The sequence below is a fragment of the Adiantum capillus-veneris genome, unplaced genomic scaffold (genome assembly GCF_014529385.1).
Source record: "Adiantum capillus-veneris isolate H3 unplaced genomic scaffold, ASM1452938v2 Hic_scaffold_629, whole genome shotgun sequence".
Classification (NCBI taxonomy): Eukaryota; Viridiplantae; Streptophyta; class Polypodiopsida; order Polypodiales; family Pteridaceae; genus Adiantum; species Adiantum capillus-veneris.
The window spans coordinates 41,905-69,484 of NW_028221671.1; the positions used below are offsets into that span (position 1 = coordinate 41,905).

Consider the following 27,580-nt stretch of genomic DNA (forward strand, 5'->3'; position numbering starts at 1 on the left):
AATCATTTTTTTGGCTGTGAGATCCGCACGCCGCCGCTTAACCATTGTTCTTTGAGAGATTTCAAATGTTGCTTGTGATCCATGTACCCTAAAATTCAAGATGTGTGCAAAATTGGACCCACAACTAGATAGGACATTGGGGGTAGCACCCTGCAAATTTGAGAGGAAATGTACATAGGACAACCACAAAACCTTGGTAAAACAAAAAACCAGTTTGCAAATTGAGATTTTAATTTAGAGAGATATTGGTATTTAGTGGGGTGTACACGAGATGGGAATTTGAGATGTGATGGTAATGAATACCCATAGAGATTTAAAGGATGGATTGTAACATCATTATTTCATAACACATCAACATTGTATGTTTTTTTGAGCCATTAAAAAACATAAAAGTGAATAAAGTACATGTCTTTATTCGATGGTCAAGTACATTATTTATTGTTGGCTTCTTAAAAAGTGGTAGACATGGTTAAAAAATGTGCGAAGGAAGTGAAAAATAAGCTACTTCTTCCCATCAAGCATGAAATTCACATGAATGGCCTGGAACATCAATAATCATCAATTAGAAACACTATAAAAATCTCATCAATATTATCATTAAAAGGTTTAACAAATATATTGCATCAATGAGGCTTCAAGTAAAGCTTACATCAAGAGGTAAAGGGAACAAAACTCCATTGGCTTCTAGTATTAGACGAACTTGTAGCTTCACGTAAGGTAAGAGGATGGTTATAAGCAGCGTTTTGGTACTCATTGTCCGGTGGAAGAAACCAATGTAGTTTGCTATCACTATTTGCAAGATTTATGGCAAGGTATCTCTGTCCATTACTCAATGATCGATCCTCGGACCAGACAAAGTTGTAATCAAGAGGATCAAACTCTGTTAATATGACCTATGTAGGACCAAAAATAAATATTTATAAATATTCATTTGTTGAAATGTGATAAACAATTGGTGGCTCACATATAAAATATTATTCATAATTAAAACTATAGGTTAGCATGAATAGGAAGTGCAGTGGGCTATGTGATCTCATATGATTATTCAAGAAATAAGAAAATGTAAACCATACCTTATCTCCTGGTTTTGTGGATCCTTTTAAAGCTTTTCCATTCATCTTACTAATGATAAAGAATGAAGAGTTCGAATCTTCGAGTGGACTCGCAGCAGGCACTTTATACCAAACCTAAGGCCATCATCAAGTAATATGTCTAATTATGTGTACAACGGTGGAGTGTGTACATAAAAATATAAAATCATATCTAAAAAATTACTTTCATAATCCCAATGTTTGAAATGCTCTAGCTATACACCTTAACATGACAACATAATCAGGTTAATTTGACAAAGTTGTCACACGTCATCTTGAGATTAATGAGGCCCATCTAATCAAATTTTGAAGAAGAGGTGGAAAAAAAGGTCTGACATGTATAGATCTGTTTCTAGTTTTAATGTTCTATTTAAAATGTCTCTATTTCTTTAAATGGGTGGATACTTGAACACATTAGGGTCAAAATATAAATGTGAGGTACACCCTCAATGCTTGCAACAAGTTCAAGATTCACCTAGAGACGCTTCTCAAGATTGCCCCTAGTCAAAGAATGGTGGCATCAATTGATGCATTATTTTTACTACTATAGAGTTTAGAGTTACTCAAGTTGAGCTCCTCCTCACCTTTGGGACCATAATGAATTTGTAGGAGAATTTGCTTGGACTATTTTCGTGACATATCAAATACAAATTAATTCGTATGGCTATCCAAAAACCATATGTAGCTAGTTCTATCATTAGATTGCAGTTTTGGAAGTTGATGGAAGTTTTGTGACAATTTGTAACATATAACATAGCTAGTTTTTTTATTTTTTAAGAGAAAAAGTAAGTGTTTACTTTAGAGGGTTGATAACATGGAAAGAGGAATGTACTACCTCTTGCACTCCATTTGTGTTTGCTTGATTGACTCCAACTACTCCAAGCTCGTTATTGAAAGAGCCCGCACCAGAGGTGAATGTTACGTCCGTATGAGGTGGTTTAGCAACAAGAATCTGGCTAACCCATTGTGATTGGAGAATATAGGCCTTTGGAACTGGAGGCATGACATACATTAGTTGATTTGAGTCTTTCATAATTTATTATCTGTGAACCCTCTCTATCAAGTGTGTTTAAGGTCCTTGTATATACAGTGGATCGTTCATGAAAAAACCCAATGGTATCCTTGATACTGATATCCATTATTTCAAGCCCAAGTGAGGAAATGAGAGAGACAACGGGGAGAGATCGAGTTACCGAAAGCCTCGAGGGTCCACGTCCCTGTAGCAGAGGAGGAGGAGGCGTTGAGAATGGCAGCAACACCCTCGCCTGGTTTTGGAGCGGACGCCCCAATGCCAAGCCTCAAGGGCATCTGAAGAGCCACCGAGAAGATGGTCACGTACTCCGACGAGGAGGAAACTGCGCGCAGTGTCCACGCGGTGGTCAGGGTGGTGTCTTTAGAGCGATCGTACTCAGTGAAGAGAGACACTACACAATCAATATTACTTCTCATGCCTGATACTAAATCGAGATCATATAAACCAAAAAGCTATACTTCACTACAAAGCAAGGCGCTCTACTGATCCCAAGCTAGGCGCTCTTCTGTTGGTGAGGGCTCTACTGATCCCAAGCTAGGCTCGTAATGGGAGGTCCAGTTTCATTTCGTGCATGATCATATATGATTAGCTGTGAGTGATGTACGTAACAGTAACAGTACATGAGAAGGCGTGGCATCGGCGTCCGCTTGAGAGCCGCCTTAGAGCCGTTGTTGATGAGGGCAAAACGCTGGATTGCCTGCCTTGTCCTCCGTTAAATCTCCACCAGTCGTCCTTGTACCACACCTGCAACTCGTGCAGTTTCTCTCTCTCTCTCTCTCTCTCTCTCTCTCTTTTAGCTGTGAGTGATGTACGTAACAGTAACAGTACATGAGAAGGCGTGGCATCGGCGTCCGCTTGAGAGCCGCCTTAGAGCCGTTGTTGATGAGGGCAAACGCTGGATTGCCTGCCTTGTCCTCCGTAAATCTCCACCAGTCGTCCTTGTACCACACCTGCAACTCGTGCAGTCTCTCTCTCTCTCTCTCTCTCTCTCTCTCTCTCTCTCTCACTCATGAACACACACATTTCACACACTCCTTCATTTATACCTGAAATGGGTTATCACTGTCTTCCGCTTCCAGGATGCGGAACAGTGTCGAATGGTGTGATTCTAGGGCGATATTGTGTGTGTGTGTGTGGTGTGTATGGTGTGTGTGTGGTGAGAGAGAGAGAGAGAGAGCTCTTATAAGTTATGCCTTCTAACAGCAGAAACTCGGATATGCTGGCTGAAGCTGGGCCTGTAAGGCTACTTATACATACAAGGAAAAGTGCGCGACTTGGGATGATGGAAGTTACTGAGCAGTGAATTCCAGCTCACTGCATTATAACTTCTAAGGATAAGAACATGTGCGCGGGTACTAGTGTGTCATCATCGATTCCTCACGGGCCTTGTCAGTCAATATAGCAGGTGATGTGGCCCTTCTCTCACGAACGGCCGCGTGGCGCCCCGTCATATGACTTTCAAAAGTTGTCACATGGAGTACGTATAACTTTCAAAATTGTCCTTTGAGTCATATTGTCACATGGGCCAATTCCATTTAGCAGTGCATGGAGAGAACAGCAAACATATGATCAACAATCTACGTGGCAGGGCCAGGGAGCGCATCTCTCCAAATGCAATCACCTATGCTTGCTTCTCGAAGGCACGTGGCAACTTGCAAGACGCTGAGATGGGCAAAAGAGCTCATGATGATATTGTTAGTTAGGGGCTGTTGAAAAAAACATTATGCTTGGCATTGCCTCCGTCGACACGTATGCCAAATGTGGCAACGCCACTGGGAAGCGAAACTAGGGCATCGCTCCATATGCAATTACGTATGCGTTCCTCTTGAAGGCATGTGGCGCTACGCAAGACATTGATATGGGTAAACAAATTTACGATGATATTGTTAGTCAAGGGTTGCACAAAAGAGAATTTGTGCTTGGCATTGTCTTGGTCGACAAGTATGCCAAATATGGTGTACTTCAAAAAGCACAGAAAGTGCTTGTGGAGCTTCTTGTATAGAATGTTGACTCTTGAAACACACTAATTGCAGGATATGTAGAACACAGATAGGGCGAGGAAGATGCGATGTACTTCAAAAAACACAAGGAGTTGACTATCCGGAATGTTAACTCTCAGAATGCACTCATTGTGGGATATGCCAAACATGCGCAGGGCCAGGAAGCTCTGGACTGTTCTTAGTTGATGCAAAGCAAGAACATCTCTCCAAATCCAAGCATAGCATCTATGCTTGCGTCTTGAAGGCATGTCGCAATTTGGAAGATGCTATGATGGGCAAAGAACTCATCGTGATATACTATTTGATGAAAAAAAATCCTCATTAGTATTTTACTATAGCTTGAGAAAATAAATTGTCACAACAAGGCCAACCAAGCTTGTCAATGAGATTGTAGCTAGCAGATGATGGCCAGATGCAATAAAAAACAAAGTTGAGGGCATGTGGATTACCTTTAAATTCAGAGAGAAGCTTCTTAAAAAGGCGATTGCTTATGTGATTACTTGGTTGGCCTAAGGCCTTTTTATCAAATGAGCCACCAACCTCCTCCGCATTTTTGAGTTCTCTGACGTCAGATCAGGTTCATCATATATATCCTACAATCAATCGAACATTGGAAAATTTGCACAACTTTTCAATCCCAATTGCATGCATGTTTCTCAATATCGGTGCTAATATAAGGCTTCTCAAAATGTCAATTCAAGGGCATAAGAAGTACCAGTCTTTGCTTCTCTTCGGTTGAGGTCTAGGCCATCATCTTCGGCACTGAGAAATTTCTCTCTCTTTCTCTCTCTCTCTCTCTCTCTCTCTCTCTCTCTCTCTCTCTCTCTCTCTCACACACACACACACACACACACACACACACACACACACACACACACACAACAGGAGGGTCTAGGACCACCGACGACAATTGAATTGTCAAGATTATTTCACAATGGCATATCATAACACTAGTTGCGGTGCCACCCATGCCATCACTTGACAACCCGATCCCCTACATGCTCTCCTACAATAGTGCCAAGGCAAAAAGTTTTTCTTTCTGATTGGATAAGTACATGCACTCACTAGAAGGATTTTTACCAAGTCAATATGATACACAATAGTTGATTACTTCAAGAAGATGTATATTCAAGATGGAAACACGTTATTATCGCATACATTATCGGCATTATTACCTCAAACATTACTGTCCTTGCTTTGGCACTAAATATTCAATTTTGGGTACTTTTGTCATAAAGAATGGACAAAAAATGGTATTGAGGCATGAAACAATGGTTATTTTGGATAGCTTAGCTTGCACAAGGCATCGGGCTACTCCATCCCCAATGATGGCATGTACAAATTTGAGTTGTGAAGCCACTTGATAGTTTGTTCAACAAAGCTCTTCTTTTCCAAAAGAATCATCATTTTTAAACTAGAGTTATTGGCTTTTATACCTAAGGCTTTAAAAGATGGCCAATGGTTAGCTACTTTGGGTCTTGAGTACATAATCACACATTTACAGCTCAACTCAAGGATCTATAGCTCTAGGATCAATTTACATAGTTTCCCAAAAAATAAGATACAATATGTCAAAAATGTGGCTTTGGATTGTGTGTCTGACTAGGAGGGTGCATGTGAGCTATTATGGCCAAACACTCCCCCTTCCTAGCCGATGCACGTTGGTGCAAGCAAAGTTGGTTCGAGCTAAAGGTGGTTCCAAGTAGTGCAAAGAGTCCCTACAGGTGTGAGGTCAAGTGTTAAAGATGGTATGCAAGGCCTGGGTAGGCAAGAGATGGTAAAAACGTATGCATAATGTGGTTTTTTGGGCCCAAAATGGCTCAAGAAAGGCCAATTGGGAAAGAGGGTTCAAGTGTCTGAAGGGCCATTCTAATGCCTGGGAAAGTAAAGACCATATTAGGTATTTTGGTAGAAACCCCTCATTAATTATGGGGATCTCCAAATCGATCAAATTCGTGTAATTTGGGAAATTTTCACTTAAAGTTTTCGATGTATGGTTGGTAAAAAGAGTGAAAATCTTATAGGATTGTGGTGTTCATAAACACCAAAACAAGAGTACACACAACACATGAGTTTGAAGAAATACTATTGATTAAATAAAACAAAGAAAGGTACAACCAAAGACCCTGTTTTCAAAATTGACTATTAAGTCACAATAGAAGCTGCACATATCTACTGAAAATTTGATACCGTATCCAAACTTTGATCCAAGCGTGATTGATGTGAACGATCAAGGCCTGCTTTGGGTTTTAGAGCATGCCTTTCTAGGATCTTAAGTCTAGAAAATGGTCCTTCTTTGCTGGGTCTCCAGGATCAAACAATTGTATCTACAGTTTCCCACACTTGTGGGTCCTTATAGTTGACAACCCAAAAACCTTTCCAAAAGTTAGTGTAACCTTGAGCATCTGTCATCCCACCCTTTCTCGCGCAAGGTGCCAAATATTGAATCAAATTTCTTTTTTAGTTTGGTGATGTAGGCTCATTATCAATGTCGGATAAATCCCTATGATATTATTACTTTTCCAATCTCATCAATTACCTTACTCCAATAATCTATCAAAGGTCTATAATATCATGGCACACTTGAACCACTCCCTAAATTTTTCCAAAACCTTATACAGTTCTTCAGCCCTGAAATCACTTCTTCATAAGCCTTGACATACTTCATCATTGGTACCAAAGGTGGATCTCCATGTGGTAACATTGGTTTGCCTTATGTATCTATTTTCCAAAGACGAATACTTCCACTCCAACTTGACACACCTACATGTGCTTTATAATGCATCATTGGTGTCTCCTCTTGCATAAATTGAAGTGGTTTGGAATGTCCAACAAGTATGTCTTTTCCATCACAAAGATATTTCTTGAAATCAGGGACCTATGTAAACAGAATTGGAGCTGGAGATGAGGATGAGCTATTTCGCCAGCAGAGTATGTTTGGGTTACTCTCTACTTCTCTAAAAACCTACTGAACATCGCATCTATGTCCTCATGTGTATGCCCGACCATCAAAAATCCTAGTTGGATAGTTTTGTAAACCCCTCTTGCAACAAGCATTGACAAATAGTCGAATAAATATTGATTTTTGTTTTCCCCTGCACAATTATCTAGTTGTAGTAACAAGTTCTCTGGTAGATTTTGAAATGTTGACCTTCATTCCTCTTCTGCAGTTTCTGATGGTTGCACAATGGGCTCTTTTCCATCACACAAGTTGTGGTAGTCCAAAGCATCCCTTGAGTTCAAAGCATGTAGTAGTGAAACACTACTCCTTGGAAGCCCATTTGTTACTAGATCCCCAAGAGGATGCTTATCTATCCTCTCTAGGTTATGTAAACAATTAGCAATTGAGCCAATTGTAATATTTGGATAATCTGGCCACTAACCCTTCAAGACAAAGTGTCGGTAATGAATTTCTCCATGTCCATGAGTTATCATACTTATCAATGCCACCTGCAAATTGTATCCTGAATCCACACCCTTAAGAAAAATACGTATTCGAGGAATGAAAGTCTTCTTTTGATCCATCTTATCATGAATATATTATGCAAACATATTTTTGTGGTTGAGTTTTTGAATATGTGCACCATGCATAATATAATCTCCTATAGCTCTTTTGTTGTGCCATGTGAATTTCTCTCTCTCTCTCTCTCTCTCTCTCTCTCTCTCTCTCTCTCTCTTTGAAGAGAAGAGCTCTCTCTTCAAGAGAAGGTTTAGCTTCTAGCCTTGCTTTGATTGAACTAAAAATATTGCACTAAGAGAACTCACTCGTCGTTGTTAAAGTGACGCGTGAGTATTTTTTGTTACAAATTCTACCAAAAGAGGACTAGGATAACTTCTTTACAACCCATTTGGTCAAGTGTCATGTTGATTTTGTTTAGAATATCTACTTGTTTCTACGTCGATGGAATCACTAATTGCGTCTCTCTTGAGCCATCTAGAAGTGTTCTACTTCTATGTGGCATCTTCTCAGAGTTTTTATTCACAAACTCGTTTAGCAATGCTCTTGCTAAACTAGTATGTTAAAGTCCTCTTCTCAATGTATATACGTTCCCAGGCACACATGGCGCACACCATTTTCAAAACTTTCCTTGTAGCGATAAAATGATGTCTTTGGTATTCCATGTAGCTCATACCATGCTCTACAACAAACAATAGATCCATTTAGCCTGCATTGATATCGCATCTTCTCATCTTTCTGATAGCAAAGAAAGAACATCATAAACATAATTAGTGTGTGCTTTCTAAGACTGTCTCCAAAATTCTTTGCAAACTGACAACATTTTTGTCCACAACAATCAATGCATGAAACCCTTTGAATTGACTCGGATGAGAGATAAAAGGTAGCAGTCGGTGCTACTTTTGCTTTTTGAGTCGTGTTGATGAAAGGTATCGTCTCTTCCTTGACAAAGGGACAACGTTACTCCCATCAAGATTTTTTCGAACATTATCATCATTGGATGCATCCTCACATCTATCATGCTTACCATCAATATGAACAAAGCGTTGTAATGGGCTCCCATTCAACATTTTTGTTTGCTTGATGGGCCACTTTAGCAAAGTGATACTACCCACTTCAACCACATTCTTAGTGATTGCATTTGCCCTTTCAATACCCACACCCACAAAATCATTACCAAGTTCTTGAAAGTTGACATAATCATGTGGAAATGCATATAATATGGTCCCTTCATTTACAATCTATATCATTGTGTCATCCTTTAATAGGACCTTCTAATTTCTTCAAAATTCTTGAATCAATGTTTCAAATTATGGGCTTGTTATAGGTATTGCATTTATAACTAGAGGATCAGATTGATTCCGTTGTTCATCACCACTATAACAGTTGTTTTTGTCAATTAAATTATCATTTATTATGAAAAATTGCAAGAGAAGCTTAGGCCTGTTGAGATGTAGAGAGAAAGAGAGAGAGACGAGACAAGAGACACACCATATACGCTCCCAAAGACTGATTCATATTGAGGACAAGATACAAATATATAGGTGAGACCAAGTTGAGTAGAGTGAGCCATATATAGCTCCAACACCCCCACTCAAACAAAGGTCTCTAGCTTTGGATGAAAAAACCCTTGGGGAGTTCAAGGGAAAAACCCAAGCCCCTATACAATGTGAAAATATGAACCAGCGATGATGATGTGAAAGTGAATTGTGCATCTATGTACAAATATTCAAGTGACTTAGAGATCACAATGTGCAAATGTGGAGTGTGCATAGTGCATGGTACCTAAAAGATTACAATGTCATATGTACAAAGCTATTACAATAGCAAAGAAGCTAATCTAGAAAGAGTGAGGCCAAAGCAACTCCAAGCTCCGAGCGCAAGAGGATGAAACGTGACTCGTTGAGGCCTTTGGTCAAAATATTTGCAATCATCTGGTCACTTAGACAGTGTTCAACCATAATGGTTCCTTTGCGTACTTCATACCTGACATAATGATAATGGACAGCAATGTTCTTTGACTTATTATGTTGAACATAGTCTTTTGCAAGACTAATAGCACTTTGGTTGTCACACCGCAAGGGTGTGCTAGAAAGAGGAGAGTGACCAATATCAACCAGCATTTGTCAAAGCCAAATCAACTCACGAGCTGCAAGTGATGCCACAACATATTCTGACTCAGTCGTAGAAACTGCAACACAACATTGTTTCTTGCTAGTCCAAGAAACAAGACAACCATTTATAAAGAAGAAATTTCCACTAGTAGATCGCATAGATAAATGTGAGCTTGCCCAGTCTACATCTGTGTAACCCAAAAGAGAAAGAGATTGCATAGAATCCGATGTGAGTTGTCGTCGATAGACTAAACCAAAATCTGTAGTGCCTTTCAAGTATTTCAATACATGCTTTGCAATAGACCAATGCTTAAAACAAGGACATGCAAGATGTTGTCCAAGATAATTAGCAGCAAACAGAATATCAGGACGAGTGTTCATGCCAACAAACTAAAGACATCCAATCAAGTTAGCATAAGGTTGATTTGTGACAAGTTGACCGCCATTGTCAGAAGTGTTCTTCATAGAGCTCGCAAGACAAGGTGTGTTGGCTGAATGTGCAGATTCCATACCAAATTTTTGAATAGTATCTGCAATAAACTTTGACTGTCGAAGAAATAAAATACCTTTTGTACGGTTCCGTTGGATTTGAATGCCAAGACACGAGTGAATCTCTCCAAGATCCACCATATCAAATGCAGAAGACAATAACTTTTTCACTTGCTGAAGAAATCCCAAATCATTGGAAACAAGGATGGTATCATCCACATAAAGAGCAAGAATCACAAAACTGCTACCTTGGCGTTTTATGTATAAGTTGGGGTCTGACGAGCAAGAGATGAATCCTTTAGAGGTGAGAAAAAGATCAAATTTTGTATACCAGGCTCGCGAAGCTTGTTTGAGACCATATAGTGCCTTATGGAGTTGAGCAACAAGGTCTTCTTTACCTGGAATAACAAACCCTTCTGGTTGTTCCATATAAATTTCCTCTTCCAAGTCACCATTAAGAAAAGTAGTTCGCACATCCATTTGATGAGCTTCTAAATCAAATTGAACAGCAAATGCCAATAAAACTCGAACACTTGTAATGCGAACAACTGGTGAAAAAGTCTCTTGATAATCAACACCAGCTACTTGGGAGTAACCTTTTGCAACTAAACGTGCCTTGAACTTGTCAAAAGATCCATCTGCTTTTACTTTTGTCTTATACACCCACTTACATTTAATAGTTGTACAACCAGGAGGTAATTCAGTTAGTATCCATGTACCTTTAGAGATAAGAGAATCGTAGTCTGCTTCCATAGCCTCTTGCCATTGATCCTTTTGTGGTGAAGAGATAGCTTCATCATAAGTAATGGGATCTTCGGAAGGAGAAAAAGAATTATCAGCAATATCGTCATCATAAACATGACATGAGCCATGTTCAAAATCAATAGGCAGATCAACAAAAATATCAATATCATCATTGGCAACATTCGAAATGGATGGTTGTGAAGAGGAAAGTTTCTCAATAGGAAGAGTTTCATCTTCTGAAAGAAATGGAAAAGCCTGAAGCAATGATTTAGTATCATCAGAATCATCCATGGACCATGAGCCTCCCATAAGTTGTTCGTTAAAAGTAGCATCACGATTCACAATTACTTTCTTGGAGGAAGGGTCACAGAATTTGTAGCCTTTGGAAGTGTCAGAATATCCAATAAAAATAACTTTAAGACCAGGAGCATCAAGCTTTGTTCGTGTTTCTTTGGGAACATGAATATAAGCAATACATCCAAAGGTTTGAAAATGAGATACAGAAGGAATGTCACTTGTCCATGCTGTGATGGGTATCTTACCAGAGGGTGCATTAGTAGGAAGATGATTCTGAATAAATACTGTTGTCAAAGTAGCTTCAACCCAAAAAACACGAGATAAGCCAGAATGAATCAACATACATCTTACAACATTGAGAATAGTGCGATTCTTTCGTTCAGCAACACCGTTCTGTTGAGGCGAATATGGAATAGTGTGTTCATGATGAATTCCATTGTCAGCACAGTAACTCACAAAATCTCGAGAAACATATTCATCTCCATTGTCACTACGAAGCTTCTTAAGGCAACGACCAGTTTGAAGTTCCGCAGCCTTGTGGAATTGTTTGAAAACAGATAAGGCTTCAGATTTTTGTCTAAGTAGAAATACAGTCGCATACCTTGAGAAATCATCAATGAAAGTAATGAAGTAGCGATATTGTGATCTTGAAGAAGGTAGAGATCCACATATATTAGTATAAACAAGATCCAATATGTCATGAGAATGAGTTGTATTTGAAAGAGGAAAGGGTTTACGATTGTGTTTCCCAAGAGCACAAAATTCACAAATTCCCATATGGGGATGGGCTTTAAGATCCATGCCATGAACAAGATCACGACGTTGAAGATCAAGGAGTTTTGAGAAATCAGCATGAACAAAATGGTGATTCCATAATTTGCAATCATGATCACCTGGAGCAGTGACAACATTTGCTATAGCATCATTGAGAGAGAGTTCAAACAAATTACCGTTTCGAGGAGCAGTGGCTATAGTCTGTCCATCTTTCTCAATTCGGCATTTGGTATGATCAAATCCAACAAACAGACCAAGATCAACAAGTCTAGAAAATGAAAGAAGATTACGTTGAAGATCTGGTACATGTAATACTCCTCGCAAAATTCGAGTGGAAGAATATAAGGTACCAAGATATAAGTCTCCAATACCCTTAAACCTGCAGGCTCGCCTGCTTTTGCGATGAGGTAGACGATGCAAATGCACAACTTTGCCGAGCTATAGCGGCCCGAGCGGAGTCTCTGTCCGCCCTGCAATGCAATGCATCGCCAGGAAACGCAACTCTCTGTCCACCCACCGGGGCGGCTGCTATGTGCAGCAATGGCGCTTTCTGCTACAGCTCCTGCAACCACTCTTGCACTAGATCTCCATCGCCAGCATCAACGGCCTGTGCATGCCCTTGTCCGCAGTGCAGCTCCGGCTGCGGCTGCTGCAAGCGGGTGGAGAGCCGGCTCTGCCGCCTCTTCTGTGATCCGCAGGATAAGGCGCGGATGCTGCTGATCTTCACAGATCGCCATAGCCAGCCGCAAGCAGCGTGGGTGAACCTAAACTACACCTATGGCTCGGGGGAAGCGGAGCGATTCTACATGGCGCATCGGGGGAACGGATCGGAGATGATGGACTTTTACAAGCCTTCCGATCCGACGATAGTGAAGATGGGGGTTTCTGGAGGGATGTGGGTGTACTTTCTGCTTGTGGGGGCGTTTCTGATTTTTTATGTGTGCGTAATGCTGGTGGGATGTGGGCTGATGTCCATGGCGATTTCAGAGGAGAATATGTGTTAAGTATGGAGCCTGATTTACCGTTGTAATTTTCTGTGGTAAAAGCGCACATTTGTAAGGCCCCCATTATGAGGAGAAGCCATCGTGCGTGAAGGAAAATCACTCACCGGAAACCAAAATTTTCACGGACAAGAATCAGGGGCAACTTTTTTAGGCCGGAATATTCCTTTTCGCCGGAATATTATGGCCGGACGGCGGTCGGAAAGTGGTCGGAAAACAACCGGTCGGTTGGCCGGTGGCCGGTAGTCAATGGCCGGTGGCCGGTGGTCGGAAGTCAATGGCCGGTGGCCGGTGGCCGAATTCAAAAGCGGACTTGTCTTCTCAAGGGCGGCCACACATGGGCGGATTGGAGGGTCCGATTTGGATTTATTCGCACAAGGGCGGCTACACATGGCTGTCTCTCATAAGAGAGGGCATCCCTTTTGGCCTATAAAAGGAGGCCATTTCTACACACATTTCATAGTGTGAAGTTGATGCAACAAGGTGAGTGTGAGGTGGTGAGAGTGAAGCAAGGCGGGAGCTCCATTAAGGGTATAATCCCTTTGTAAACTACTTCTTGTTTTGAAGTACCAAAGCCATTGAGTGGCTGCTTTCCCGTGGACGTAGCCCACATTGGGTGAACCACGTATATCGTGTGTACTCTCTCTCTCTCTCTCTCTCTCTCTCTCTCTCTACACTATAATCTCGTGTATATAAATTTGTCTCTCTCCATTAAGTAATCTACTCAATTATCTATTTAGCTACGTTTTATCTATGCGAAGGAGAAGCACAGGAGAATCATCAAGTGCTGCACTATCAGTGGAAACAAGAGGAAGGCCTAAGGAGAGGTTCAAAAACCAAAAGGGCCGTGATCGCTCAAGACGGAGCAAATCACGAACAAAGTCAGTTCTTGAATGTTGGAACTGCGGCAAGAAGGGCCACGTCAAGAAGGATTGCTGGTCCAAGAAGAAGAAGGAGACAGAGTCTCAAGACAACAAGCCAACATCAGAGGCCAATGTGGCAGGTAAAGTAGAGCAAGATGCTCTAATTCTCTCATTAGACAATGTGTTTAATTCCTGGATAGTAGATTCCGGGGCTTCATTCCATGCGACACCACACAAGCAACATTTCCAAGACTACACCAAAGGTAATTTTGGGTATGTATACTTGGGAGATGATGAAGCTTGTGAGATTGTCGGCAAAGGTACAGTTTCTATCAAAACTGCTAACGGAAATGAATGGAAGCTGAAAGATGTTAGGCATGTTCCTTCTCTTCGCAAAAATTTGATCTCTACAGGACAATTGGACGATGAAGGTCACAATATTACATTCGGAAACAAACGGTGGAAGATCTCAAAGGGATCTTTGGTGGTTGCCAAGGGTGAAAAAGTCAGTACACTTTACTTGTGTGCTGTTAGCATGCAACCTTCAGCTTGTGCAGCAACTACAGAAGTTGATAGTGCGGTGTGGCACTACCGACTTGGGCATATGAGTGCCAAAGGAATGCAAATCCTTCAAACAAAGAATCTTCTACCAGGTTTGAAAGAAGTGGACTTAGAGTTCTGTGAAGATTGTGTTTATGGTAAACAAAACAGGGTAAAATTTCAAAAATCAGGAAATGAAAGAAAAAATAAAAAACTTGAGTTGGTTCATTCTGATGTTTGGGGTCCTGCAAGTACACCATCACTTGGTGGCTCATTGTACTATGTAACATTCATAGACGATGCGACTAGAAAAACATGGGTTTATGTCATGAAGAATAAATCCGATGTATTTTCCATATTTCAAAGGTGGAAAGCCTTTGTGGAGAATGAAACAGGTACCAAGGTTAAATGCCTCAGATCCGACAATGGAGGTGAATATTGCAGCCAAGCTTTTGAAAGCTTTTGTGCTAGCAATGGAATTCGGAGGCAAAGGACAACCCCAAGGACACCTCAACAAAATGGGATTTCGGAAAGGATGAACAGGACAATTATGGAACGAGCACGGAGCATGCGGCTACATGCAGGCCTACGGCTTGAACTTTGGGCGGAAGCTGTAAGTACGTCTGTGTACTTAATCAATCGGTCACCCTCAACGGCATTGGATGGGGGAGTTCCAGAAGAGGCATGGACAGGTAAACCGGTGAATTATGCATTTCTCAAAGTGTTTGGGTGTGAGGCTTTCATGCACATAGATAGAAGCCTAAGATCAAAGTTAGATGCAAAGTCCAAAAAGTGTTTCTTCATTGGCTATGGAGAAGGAGACTTTGGGTATCGCCTATGGAATCCTGAAGATGGTAAAATCTTAAGGAGTAGGGATGTAATTTTTAATGAACAAAATATGTACAAAGATTACTTGGAAAGAAAACAAACAAAAGAAACAGGTGATGAGTACATGGAGCTTGAGGACGGTGAAGACTCAAGGACTGCAAACGGTGACAATGTGCAACAACATCAACCAAATGAGGAGCCTCAACCTATTCCCCGAAGATCTACAAGAGCAAGTAGACCTCCAGAAAGGTTTGTTCCTTCCTTCAACCATCTCTTGATCTCAGATTCTGGAGAGCCGGAATCATATGAAGAAGCTATGCAACATGAATCCAAAGGAGAATGGACGAAGAGCATGCAAGTGGAGATGGACTCACTACATCAGAACCAAACATGGGAGTTGGTTGAGTTGCCTAAAGGTAAGCGGGCACTTCAAAACAAATGGGTGTACAAGATAAAGGAAGAAGAAGGTGGGAAGAAAAGGTACAAATCTAGGCTTGTGGTAAAAGGTTTTTCTCAAAAGAAAGGTATTGACTTCAATGAAATATTTTCTCCTGTTGTAAAAATGAACTCAATTAGGCTTGTCTTAAGCCTTGTGGCTGCTCATGATCTAAATCTCGAGCAAATGGATGTAAATACGGCATTCCCTCACGGTGACTTAGAGGAGGAAATCTACATGCTTCAACCAAAGGGGTATGAAGTAAAAGGTAAGGAGAAAATGGTTTGCAGATTAAAGAAGAGCTTGTATGGTTTAAAGCAAGCATCAAGACAATGGTACTTGAAGTTTGATCGATGGATGTTGGATCATGGATTCACAAGATGCAACTCGGATCACTGCGTCTACACGAAGAATTTGGGAGATGGGAAATTCATCATCCTAATGTTGTATGTTGATGACATGTTGATTGCAAGTGCTAACATGCAGGACATCAAAGACCTAAAAGAGGAGCTGTCCAAATCTTTTTCAATGAAAGATTTAGGTGCTGCAAAGAGGATACTTGGTATGAAAATATCAAGGGACAGGACGAAGAAGACAATAAAGCTATCTCAAGAAGATTACATCAAGAAGGTACTAGAAAGGTTTGCAATGCAAAATGCTAAACCAACTTCTACACCTTTGGCTGGTCATTTTAAACTAACGAAGGATATGTGTCCAAAGACACAAGAGGAGATAGCCTATATGTCTAAAGTTCCATATGCTGCAGCGGTAGGTTCTCTAATGTATGCTATGGTCTGGACAAGGCCAGACATTGCACATGCAGTGGGAGTTGTGAGTAGGTTCATGGACAACCCAGGTAAAGAGCATTGGCAAGCTGTGAAGTGGATACTTAGGTATCTAAAAGTGACAACAACAAATGCTTTGTATTTTGGAGGAACTGATATTTTTCTAGAAGGGTATGCTGATGCAGATATGGCAGGTGACAAAGATACTCGAAGGAGCACTACTGGCTATGTGTTCACGGTTGGAGGCACAGCAGTAAGCTGGGCTTCAAAGCTGCAGAAAGTGGTTTCACTTTCTACCACGGAAGCAGAGTATGTAGCAATGACGGAGGCAAGCAAAGAAATTCTGTGGCTTCACAGATTCTTAGAAGAGCTTGGATTCAAACAAGACAATTGTGTCTTGTACAGTGATAGCCAAAGCGCTATCCATCTTGCGAAGAACTCAGCCTTTCATTCAAGGACAAAGCACATTGAAGTGAGATATCACTTCATACGCACTCTTTTGGAAGAGGGACAACTAAAGCTAGGAAAGGTGCATACAAGTGAAAATCCTGCAGACATGTTTACAAAGGTGGTCAACAAGGAGAAGTTGAGCTTTTGCTCATCTTCAATCGGCATTCAAGGATAAAAAAAGCCAGAATGGAAAGCAGTCACAGGTTTGGTTTGGAGATCAGTCTCCAAGTGGGAGATTGTTAAGTATGGAGCCTGATTTACCCTTGTAATTTTCTGTGGTAAAAGCGCACATTTGTAAGGCCCCCATTATGAGGAGAAGCCATCGTGCGTGAAGGAAAATCACTCACCGGAAACCAAAATTTTCACGGACAAGAATCAGGGGCAACTTTTTTAGGCCGGAATATTCCTTTTCGCCGGAATATTATGGCCGGACGGCGGTCGGAAAGTGGTCGGAAAACAACCGGTCGGTTGGCCGGTGGCCGGTAGTCAATGGCCGGTGGCCGGTGGTCGGAAGTCAATGGCCGGTGGCCGAATTCAAAAGCGGACTTGTCTTCTCAAGGGCGGCCACACATGGGCGGATTGGAGGGTCCGATTTGGACTTATTCGCACAAGGGCGGCTACACATGGCTGTCTCTCATAAGAGAGGGCAGCCCTTTTGGCCTATAAAAGGAGGCCATTTCTACACACATTTCATAGTGTGAAGTTGATGCAACAAGGTGAGTGTGAGGTGGTGAGAGTGAAGCAAGGCGGGAGCTCCATTAAGGGTATAATCCCTTTGTAAACTACTTCTTGTTTTGAAGTACCAAAGCCATTGAGTGGCTGCTTTCCCGTGGACGTAGCCCACATTGGGTGAACCACGTATATCGTGTGTACTCTCTCTCTCTCTCTCTCTCTACACTATAATCTCGTGTATATAAATTTGTCTCTCTCCATTAAGTAATCTACTCAATTATCTATTTAGCTACGTCTTATTTCCTAACAATATGTTCTACTGTGCAACATGGGGTAGCTCGATGTTTTGGGTCGGCATCTTCTTCCCCTTCTGCGTCTTGCTGCCCGTTCTGCAGCTTGGCTACCCCACGCCCTCCGCCCGCATACTCCTCTTAATCTTCACCCCCCTCCTCGCTTGCATCGGCTTGCTTCCTCTCATACCCACATGGCTTCATCTCAAGCGCCGATTGACATAAATTTCCATTCCCCGTGTCCACTCTACCGCTTTTCTAAATGTTCATTTGTAAATTATGTACATATACAACGAGTGAGTGACATTCTCTTTGCCTCGAATTATTAAGGTCAAACCAAACCAACAAGTGTGTGACCCGCATAGGGGGACATTGGGTTACACACACACACACACATTTGGAAGGGTGTGTGGAAGTGCACGCAAGCAAGGAGGGTGCATTAAAGTCCTTGTAATCACTCCCAAAATATGACAAATCTCTCTCTCTCTCTCTCTCTCTCTCTCTCTCTCTCTCTCTCTCTCCCCCCCCCCCCCCCCAAAAAAACACACACACACACACACACACACACACACATACACCCATCAAATCTTGAGATCTAAACTCATCGAGTAGATCTTTGATATCTCTTTGATTTGTTTCCATGACATTAACAATTGCTTTCATGCCATTAAAAATTCCCTCCTTCCCTTTGTCTCTTTATCATCAAATCTTGAGTAGACTCTCTCTCTCTCTCTCTCTCTCTCTCTCTCTCTCTCACACACACACACACACACACACACACACACACACACACACACACACACACACACACATATGGCTAATTATAGCCTGTTGTTATTTTCTTGGGACTGTTGGTTTGGGGTACCTTTGGTGAATAACCGGTTTGAATTCACTAGGTAAATTTTTTTAGGTGGTACCTTAATGGTACCTAACCCTTAGTTGGTTGTTAAATGGGTTATGGGCGGGTTACCCGGCTCTGTAAATGATGTCTACTTCTACTTATTAATGAGGTGGCTCCCTCCTGACGGTTCTGCGATTCAGTGCTCTAAGCGCTCTCTCTCTCTCTCTCTCTCTCTCTCTCTCTCTCTCTCTCTCTCTCTCTCTCAAGGCGACGCTGTTGCACCATCCACCTCTTGAAGCCGGGCCCGTCATACGGCTTGAAGGCAGGTGGCCACTTGCTCCAAACCCTATAAAAAGGTGAGCTTTACATGCTCACTTAGAATTGGTGGTGTGTGTGTGTACTTATGAGTAGTTGTCTGCACATTAGGACTGTGAGGGTTTTACATGCAAAGGGATATTGTTAAGTGTCGGATCTATGGCACAGGGCAAGGATAAGCAGGCTATTGTGGAGCTCGCTGCTCCGACTCAATCTTAGGTGACTTATGGCTTTGAAATGAACTGATTTCCGAACTGTTTGATGAGTTGTGATTCACTTGTTGGTACTATGGTAATATTCCTCATGCATATGCCAATAGAGGTACATGAAGGGAAACTTCTATCGAACTGTTTTGTATTTACGGCACTTGTCTTTTTTTACTCACCCTGTGAGTTAGGAATTGCTTTTAAGTGACTTATCATATGCATGTGTATGAGCACCCTTTCGGTGTCTGCGGCTTTGTTTTATAATTCCCTTTCGAGTTTATGTATATCTGTCAATGCATATTTGTCATCGGCATGTAAAGAAACATTGAAAGTTTGTATCTTCTTTTAAATACTGGTTAACTGTGACCTTGAAAGTCAGTTTTAAAAAGCGAGAAGGGGGGGGGGGGGGGGGTAATGATAGAATTTCTTCTTAAAAATCTACTGAATGACCCTATATAGTGGGGTTGCCGGGGTATATGACAAGGGGTCTATATATTCTGGTAAGGTTGCCGTGGCGGTTATACTATGGTTGATGTGCCTCTAGGTTGGTTCTCGTGCTTACCATTCTTGAGTCCATGTTGTTGTGTATATGGATCTTGGGAAAAACTTCTTAAATGTGCCAAATGAATGGTTGTGAACAAGTTTATGATGGATTGTGGCCGAATATGGTTATGAATATGATTATGATGGGTAATGGACTGTGTGCTCCTTGTCGCACTGTCGAAGCAAGGGACTTGTCAATACACCGTGTGCGAGCCACAAATGGCTCCAAGCACACAACAAGATTAATCTAGCAAGCTCAAGAGAGCAAAGGGTGTGTCACTCACAGCTCTATGCTCGCCTTCGGGGTGGATTCCTCGCCGCGATGAAGAAGAAGCTACAGTCGTGCCACACTCAACCGCTTCACCACCGTCGTGCCTTCGTAATGCTCGATCGCGCACACACACTCCCTCTCTCTCTCTCTCTCTCTCACACACACACACACACACACACACACACACACACATACACACGCACACAAGGAGGTGAAGAAGAAGAAGATGGAGATGGAGATGGAGCAAGAGCACTCTTCTATTGCACAAATGAGAGAATGAGTGAATTTTAGGTTTAGTTGGCTTTTATATGAGCTCACCCCATTCACACTTGGGCGCCCATGCTTAGCCAACTAATCCCTTGAATGTCCCAGTTAGAGTGCGCCTCTCATCGGCGATCACTCTTACCCTTTTCCTATTGGTCCGATAAGCCCGGTACCTGACTCTACCAAATACATAATACACGTCCGTCGTAGGTGATGGGGTGTCCGTGAACCGTGAGGGTTAACATGCCCCCCTTCCTGATGTAGATTCTGTCCTCGGAAGCTATTGAGTTGAAGCATTTGAGATGGAAGAGCATTTGAGATGAATGTCCTTTGCCTTCTTCAGTCACTGCAAAATCAAACAACATTGGCACAGTAATTGCATTCTCATAAGTGATTAAAAATCATATGCAGTTTTAGGTAGACAAATTGATTGGTAAAATAATTTCAAACAATTTGTTAGCAATGAACATTAAATTGCAATGTAATCAAATGCATAAACAGATGTAAAGGTAAAAAATTAACAAGTCTGGGGTCGCTAATTTGACGGTTGAAAGGCACTAGAGATTGAATATTAATACCATGGGTAAGCTTCTTAATTTTCTATGGTAAATTAAATTGTTTAATCGCGAGAGCCAAGTATTCATGTTCGAGGGCTGACTAGAGGCTATATCTAGAAGACCTTGTACTTAAGCTACCATAAAAGGAATTTCTCATGAAATCATCGCCTGACTGATTACTTTTTCTTTGACCCCCCAAAGTCTTTTCACAGTGATTCAATTTTGATGTGTGTGCTTATTTTGTATGCCTTGCAGGGTTTTTTGCTTTTCAAGTAAAAGCGCCCATACTGGGAACCTCTAGGGCTCTAGTACCATAGGCAATACATGTGAGTGAAGTACCAAATCAAGCTGAGATTTCTCTTCCAGCTTAAGATTTTACAGTGTGGCACTTTGATTTTTTGTTTGTTCATTTTCAACATTTTAATTTTGTAACTTTGGGGGGTCATATAACACTGATACACCTCCCCAGGCTCATCACACTAGTAAACTCCCTTTATAATACTTAAGCTAAAGGTCAATAGGGTCAAGCCCACTAGAAAGCCCTAGTACATTTCACACAATGCTACCTAAATTGGATTAAGAACCTAAGTAACCATTAATTATTAGGAAGGCATTCCCCATGGTATTAAGAGAAGATTTCTAACACCTAACTTGGTCAAACTAGCTTAGTCGGACTGCTTGATTTTTAAACCTAGACAAGTGATTATGACAAAAAAATACATTGAATTAAATGTTTGATACTAAGCAAATGCGGTGAATATTAGGCTACCAATCACAATTAAAGCTGACAATCATAGATGCAAAAAAGATAAGGGGCAATGCTAATGGACAAGAAACACCTGCAAGTGTCGATGGTCGCGCTTGATTTGAAGAGTGAGTCGAGATAAAGATTCCTTGAAGGTCCAAATCCTACCAATAGCAACACGCTCTTGTACACACTAGGAAACAAAAGGAATACCTCCAGGAGGCACATTAGTGGAAAAAGGTACCAACACTTATTGAACACAACAAAAAACATAAGGAACCCTAACCTAATTATTTGCACTCCCCCTAGAGAGTCAAGGGAATAGGATATTGTAGAGGTTGGGGGAAAACCCTAAGGCTAAACCCCTATCCTCGTCGTCGCGATAAACAAAGTCATCATCCATGAGACCATATGTGCCATCCGTGTAGTCGTGTAAATTTTCTTCTTCATCATAGGTGCCCATGTTTACTGAGAAGGTCACTAGAAGCCTATAGTCATCTTGGTCAAAAGGGTAGGCTTGTGCAATGGGAGAACCGCTCTCTACTAAGTATGGATCAGACGTGGTCAAAATACGTATCAGCCATTCTAACTCCTCAAAATTCCTCTCACATGCTAGCGTACCTATCAAATCCCATTCACATGCAAGCACTGGAAAGACCATGTGAAATATTTGTGAAAAGTAACGAGGGTACCTCTCACCCAAGGCAGGAGTGGATGACTCTAGCATACTAGCCATATCTGTACACGCAAATAGATGATGATTAGAGTGCAAATATTACAAGGGTCGTGTTCTTCTGCATAATTTGTTTTTATGATTTGTGTTATGGCTCTTGCTCTTTTACTTTTTTATTCTGTTTGCGAGTATAAGGCTTTATATATACATTCCCTAAGATCGGAGATTAAGAGGTCAGGGAGAAAGGTTGAGAGGGAAGCAAGTGAATGATGGATGTCCACAAACACTCCCCCCTTCCTTGGGTAGATCATACCGTTTGAAATGATGTCGTCACCCTTTGAAACCAATTGTTCCAGTTGGTAATAGGTGAGGATTTTTGCCAGTAGTTTTCTATTACCCTAGGTGCCTCGTCAAGTTGAAAGGGTGGTAAGGTACTCTCCCAGGATCGAACTTGAAGTGGTCCATCAGGTGATTCTTGAACACTGGGAGGTGTGGATTCTTTTGTAGCTTCATGGGGTCCACTACTATAGATGGAGGCTGTGTAGAAGATTTTAGCTCTATGGATGTATTACATGAGGAGCTAGAATCTTCATGGAACTCCCCCCTTCCTGAGCTAGGTGGAATAAATTGGTTTTGCCTTTTAGCCCAAACTAGCTCTGGACTAGGTGTGTAGAATTCTGTGATCTTTCCCTTCCCACGGTCTGCCATTGGCTTTAGCATTACACTGTTTGACTCATATGGGTTTGTTGTCGATAGGGAAGGACACATTTTACGTTTAGGTACCCAAATTTGCTCATTTCCATCATAGTAGCCTTGGGCTTCTAATAGTTGTTTTGGAATCCATCGTGATTTGGTCTTGACTCTCCTAGGGCGCGCTCTTGGTTTTCCCAGGAAATTTTTTCTTGGAATGGATGGGAGGGTTGAGGTAGTTGGAAGTAAGGCCTTGGGGACCCATTGATATGTACTTTTAGGTCGTGCAGGTTGAGTACTTGCAATATTACTGCTTGCTGCAACTACAAGTGTTGAAGTGCTAGATTCATGGGTAGCCAGCAAAGACGAGTTAACCACCTTGGCTTGTGAATGTTGGCTACCCTTCAACTTTGCTAGAGTTTGCAACGTAGGTGACTTTGCTTGAATGATAGGGGTAAGAGTCGGTGGTCGCGTCGTGACACTAACAATATCCCAATCAATAGTGCATTTGGTTGCCAACATCCACGTGCGTCCCAGGTTTACGTTGCCTTCCATAGCTCCCGCGGGCATGACTAGAAACCTCTGCACTATGCTTCCATTGTCATAGACAACAAGGGTCTGAAGGACTCCAAGAATAGAAGTTTTCTTTTTATTAATGCCCTTGACTTGCATCGTACTCGGGGATAGTGTCGGTTTCCCTAATTGACACCAAACTCCATAGGATAACAAATTGTGTTTAGCTCCCGTATCTAATAAGGCATTGTATAGTACTTTCCCATAGGGGCTATTTAGCTCAATTGGGTATCGTAGGGGTGGCTCAAATTCTAATGAGTCGTCATCTGTGTCCTCGAAAAATTCTTGCGTGATTCCCAGATTAGCCTCTCGTTGGCGTCTAAGACGTTGTTGTTGTTCTCGAGCCTCAACTCTTGCTTGGATTTTTTAAAGCTCTGCTTGTTCCTTGGCAGCCTTCTTTTGATGGATGGCTTGCAACTCTTCCTGGCTTAAAGGATCATAATATCTTTTGAATTTACTCCCATTAAGGAATCCAATGGTTTCAACTCCATCTAGAGTCTCCACACGAATGGTACCTTGCGGGGTAATTTCACACACTCGATATGGTCCCTTACCAGCGTATTTCAATTTCTTCTTTTCATTACGTACCCCGTACATAAGAACTTTATCACCAACTTTGATGTCTTTATCCTTTAAATGGCTATCAAACCACTTCTTTCTCCTATCCTTCTCCACTAGAGCATTTCGCACAGCTAATTGCCTCTCTTCATCTAGCCTTTCTAGGATATATAACCGCTCCACTAAGGGGTTACCATCCCAACCTTCTTGAGAAGCTACTCGAAGACTAGGAATGACAAACTCCCATGGCATAACTGCTTCTTGGCCATACACCATCTTAAACGGTGTGCAATTAATAGCAACTTTATACGCAGTACAATAAGCCCATAAAGCTGATGTAAGCTTTAGGTCCCAATCAGTGCGATGAGCCTCGACTGTCTTTGTCAAAATGGAGATGAGAGTTTTGTTGGTACTCTCAGCTTGGCCATTGGCTTGGGGATAATAGGGTGTAGACTTGTGGTGAGATATCATGAAGTTTGATGTAAGTTCTTTTATTACTTCATTTATAAAATGAGTTCCATTGTCACTTACAAGTTCAAAGGGCCATCCAAAACGTGTGATAATGTTCTCAAAGAGGAACTTAGCTGTTGTTTTTGCATCCGTCTTTCGTGTTGCTTTTGCTTCAGCCCATTTGGTTACATAGTCAGTAGCCACAATGATATATCGTGATTGCGTGTTACGTGCAGCCGGACTAATCGGTCCTACAAAGTCTAAGCCCCACTTTTCAAATGGTTGGGTTACCTTGATGGGATGTAGAGGCATCCTATCCCTTCTTTGTGGCTTGTTGAAGCGTTGGATTCATCACATCCCTTTGCAAAAAGTGATGCATCCTTAAACAAGTGGGCCACCAATAGCCTGACTGTAAGATCTTTCGGGCAGTCAAGTTTCCTGAAAAGTGACCACCAGCTACGCCCATGTGTGCCTCTTGTAGAATATATAAATACTCATCCTCGTGGGCACAGCGTCTAAGAACATCATCTTTTCCTCTCTTATAGAGAGTTCCAGCCAGTAAGCAATAGGGTTCACATTCCTTGATTAATTTTTGAGCTATATCTTTTCGCAGTTCTTTGGGTGGAAAACCATTAACTAAGAAGTTAACAATCTTTTCACTCCATTCAGGCATTGTCTCAACAATGAACAAAGGAGTATCAGGCAATTCATCATCAACCCCCGTAGGAGCTTCGCCATTAGGGATACGAGATAAATGATCTGTCATGACATGTTTCCTCCCAGGCCTCACAACAACGGTGAAGTCAAACTCAAGAAGAATTAACAACCATCGTGTAATTCGACCTGTGGAACACGGCTTGTTTACCAAATATAGCAATGCTTGATGATCAACATAAAACACAAACTTGGTAGCATAGCTAGACCTTCGCGCTCTGTAGTAGTGTAGTTCATCTCGGCATCATTTAATTGGCGACTTGCAAAGCTAATAGGGTAGTCCAATTTATGTTCTCCTGGTTGAGTTAGAACACACCCAATAGCAAAATTTGATGCATCAATATGCACATGAAAAGGTACATTCCAATCAGGTGCTCGCAGGATTGGAGCACTTGTTAGGGCCTTCTTTAATAACTCATAAGATTGATGACATTCTTCCGTCCAGTGAAACTCGATAAGAAGCTTGTACAATGGACGCGCTATCTCGGCAAAGTTTAAAATAAATCTTCGATAATAACCAACATGGCCCATAAATCTTTGAACTCCTTTATAGTTCATAGGTGGTGGCAAATCGGCAATGGCTTTAATCTTACTCTCATCTGTGGATATCCCGTTCTTGGACACTATATGCCCTAGAATGACTCCATGCTTAACCCAAAATTGGCATTTGAAAGGGTTCAATGAGATGCGATAAAATCTGCACCTTTCAAATATTTTTCGTAGATATAACAAATGCTTCTCCCAAGAAGAATAAACACAAAGGTCGTCTAGGAAAGCTTCACAAAACTCCCTTAGAAATTCTTTAAACGCAGTGTTTATTAATCGTTGGAATGTAGCAGGGGCATTCGTTAAGCCAAAGGCCATAACACGAAATGCAAACACTCCAAACTCTATGATAAAAGCAGTTTTAGCTTGGTCCTCTAATGCAATTGTGATTTGATTGTAACCAGAGTACCCATCTAAAAAGCTATAAGCCTCCTTGCCCGCAACTCTTTCAAGCACATGTTCTGAATATGGCAAGGGATAATGATCTCTCCTAGTGGCTGCATTAACTTTCTTGAGGTCCACGCACACTCTTAGTTTCCCATTCTTTTTTGGCACAATGACTATTGGAGAAACCCATTCTGAGTGCTCAATAGGCTATAGGAATCCACATTGGATAAGTTTTTCAATCTCCTCTTGTACAATTTTGGCGTACTTAGGATTCATTGGATAGGGTCGTTGCTGGACAGGTTTAGCAGTGTTGATCATGGGAATTGTATGTTGTACCACAGAAGGTGGAACGCCCTTCATGTCATGATATGTCCAAGCAAAGATATCCTTGTATTCCTTGAGAAGCTCCTTAAGTACAGCCTCTTTAGTTTCGGTAAGGTCTTGAGCAATAAAGACTGTTTTAGACTCCTCACCTAGTTCTGCTAATTCTATCTCTTTAACTACCGCTGGACCATCATAGACGCCACTGCTTTCATTGGTAGGTATTCGTTGGGCCTTGGCATACACAACCTTTCGCTCCCCCGTGGTATAAGATTTAAAATATTCAGGAGCCGTATGTAAGTCAACGGGCTCTTGTCCCGACGGAGATCTTTCTTTTAGTTCTACCTCCTTTTGTTGTCGTGCTAACTCTCGGTTTTGACGTCTTCTTATAGTTCGACTCAATTTCGGCTCTGTAACCTCCAATTGAGTGAGGTCAATGGGTCGCGGGCTGCACCACATGACACTCTAGAGATGTTCACCCCAATTGTCTACTAGCGTTCGATGAGCATCACATGCCCCTAGATAGCTAAGCCATTCTGCAGTAGATCTTTCCTTGTTTATCTTAGCTCTCACATTTGCTCGATATCGTCGTCTCTTATATGACCTTTGTTTCTTGTTAAGGTTTTGATTTTGGTAAATGTTTGAACTCGAATCGCTTGATAGGTCTTCGCTTGTATCTTCTTCACTCTCATATAAATTACCATAGATGGTCGTACTAGACCTTGAGTGTTCAGTTTCTATACTTGGCTCACTCGATGTTTCCTCAGGTTCTGAATCCATTTCTCCCTGAGATTCCGTTTCTGATGTGTATTGGCCTGAAGCCTTTGAGGAATCATCGGTTTCACTCTCAGGTAGGCGTGCCTCTCTCTTATCATCGGATGTTACATGCGCTACACCTAACATGTTTACTGGTGCAATGTGTGGTATCTCTTCCCCATCTTGTGTTACCGAGGTTGTTCCTCTAGCTCCCCATGTATCTATAGTTGCCGCTAGGTGTACCCAGTCGACATTGTCTGACTCAGCCATTCCGGGTAGGATATCCATATAAGGAGAGTACTCCCC

The 27,580-nt window shown here is 41.6% G+C and overlaps 1 protein-coding gene and 1 pseudogene across 1 annotated transcript; both read right to left on the reverse strand.

Moving 5' to 3' along the window:
- Positions 1–256: 256 nt before the first annotated feature.
- Positions 257–2,540, reverse strand: LOC147416669 (uncharacterized). The gene is made up of 6 exons (XM_086508179.1): positions 2,285–2,540; positions 1,927–2,084; positions 1,074–1,187; positions 791–893; positions 650–684; positions 257–540 (listed from the first exon to the last, which is right to left on the reverse strand). Exons 1-6 carry the CDS (start codon positions 2,538–2,540, stop codon positions 502–504), a joined length of 705 nt encoding a protein of 234 aa, XP_086364305.1. The 3' UTR covers positions 257–501.
- Positions 2,541–18,005: 15,465 nt separating this feature from the next.
- On the reverse strand, positions 18,006–27,298 carry LOC147416670 (uncharacterized; annotated as a pseudogene).
- Between the last annotated feature and the right edge of the window lie 282 nt (positions 27,299–27,580).

Bases quoted from the DNA above. Each gene is read 5' to 3' on its own strand.
- LOC147416669 (XM_086508179.1), bottom strand. From the start codon at position 2,540: ATGAGAAGTAATATTGATTGTGTAGTGTCTCTCTTCACTGAGTACGAT. The intron at 2,085-2,284 runs GTAACTCGATCT...TCATGCCTCCAG, and splicing joins GTGGACCCTCGAGGCTTTCG to TTCCAAAGGCCTATATTCTC. The intron at 541-649 runs GTAAGCTTTACT...TTGATGTTCCAG, and splicing joins TGTTCCCTTTACCTCTTGAT to GCCATTCATGTGAATTTCAT.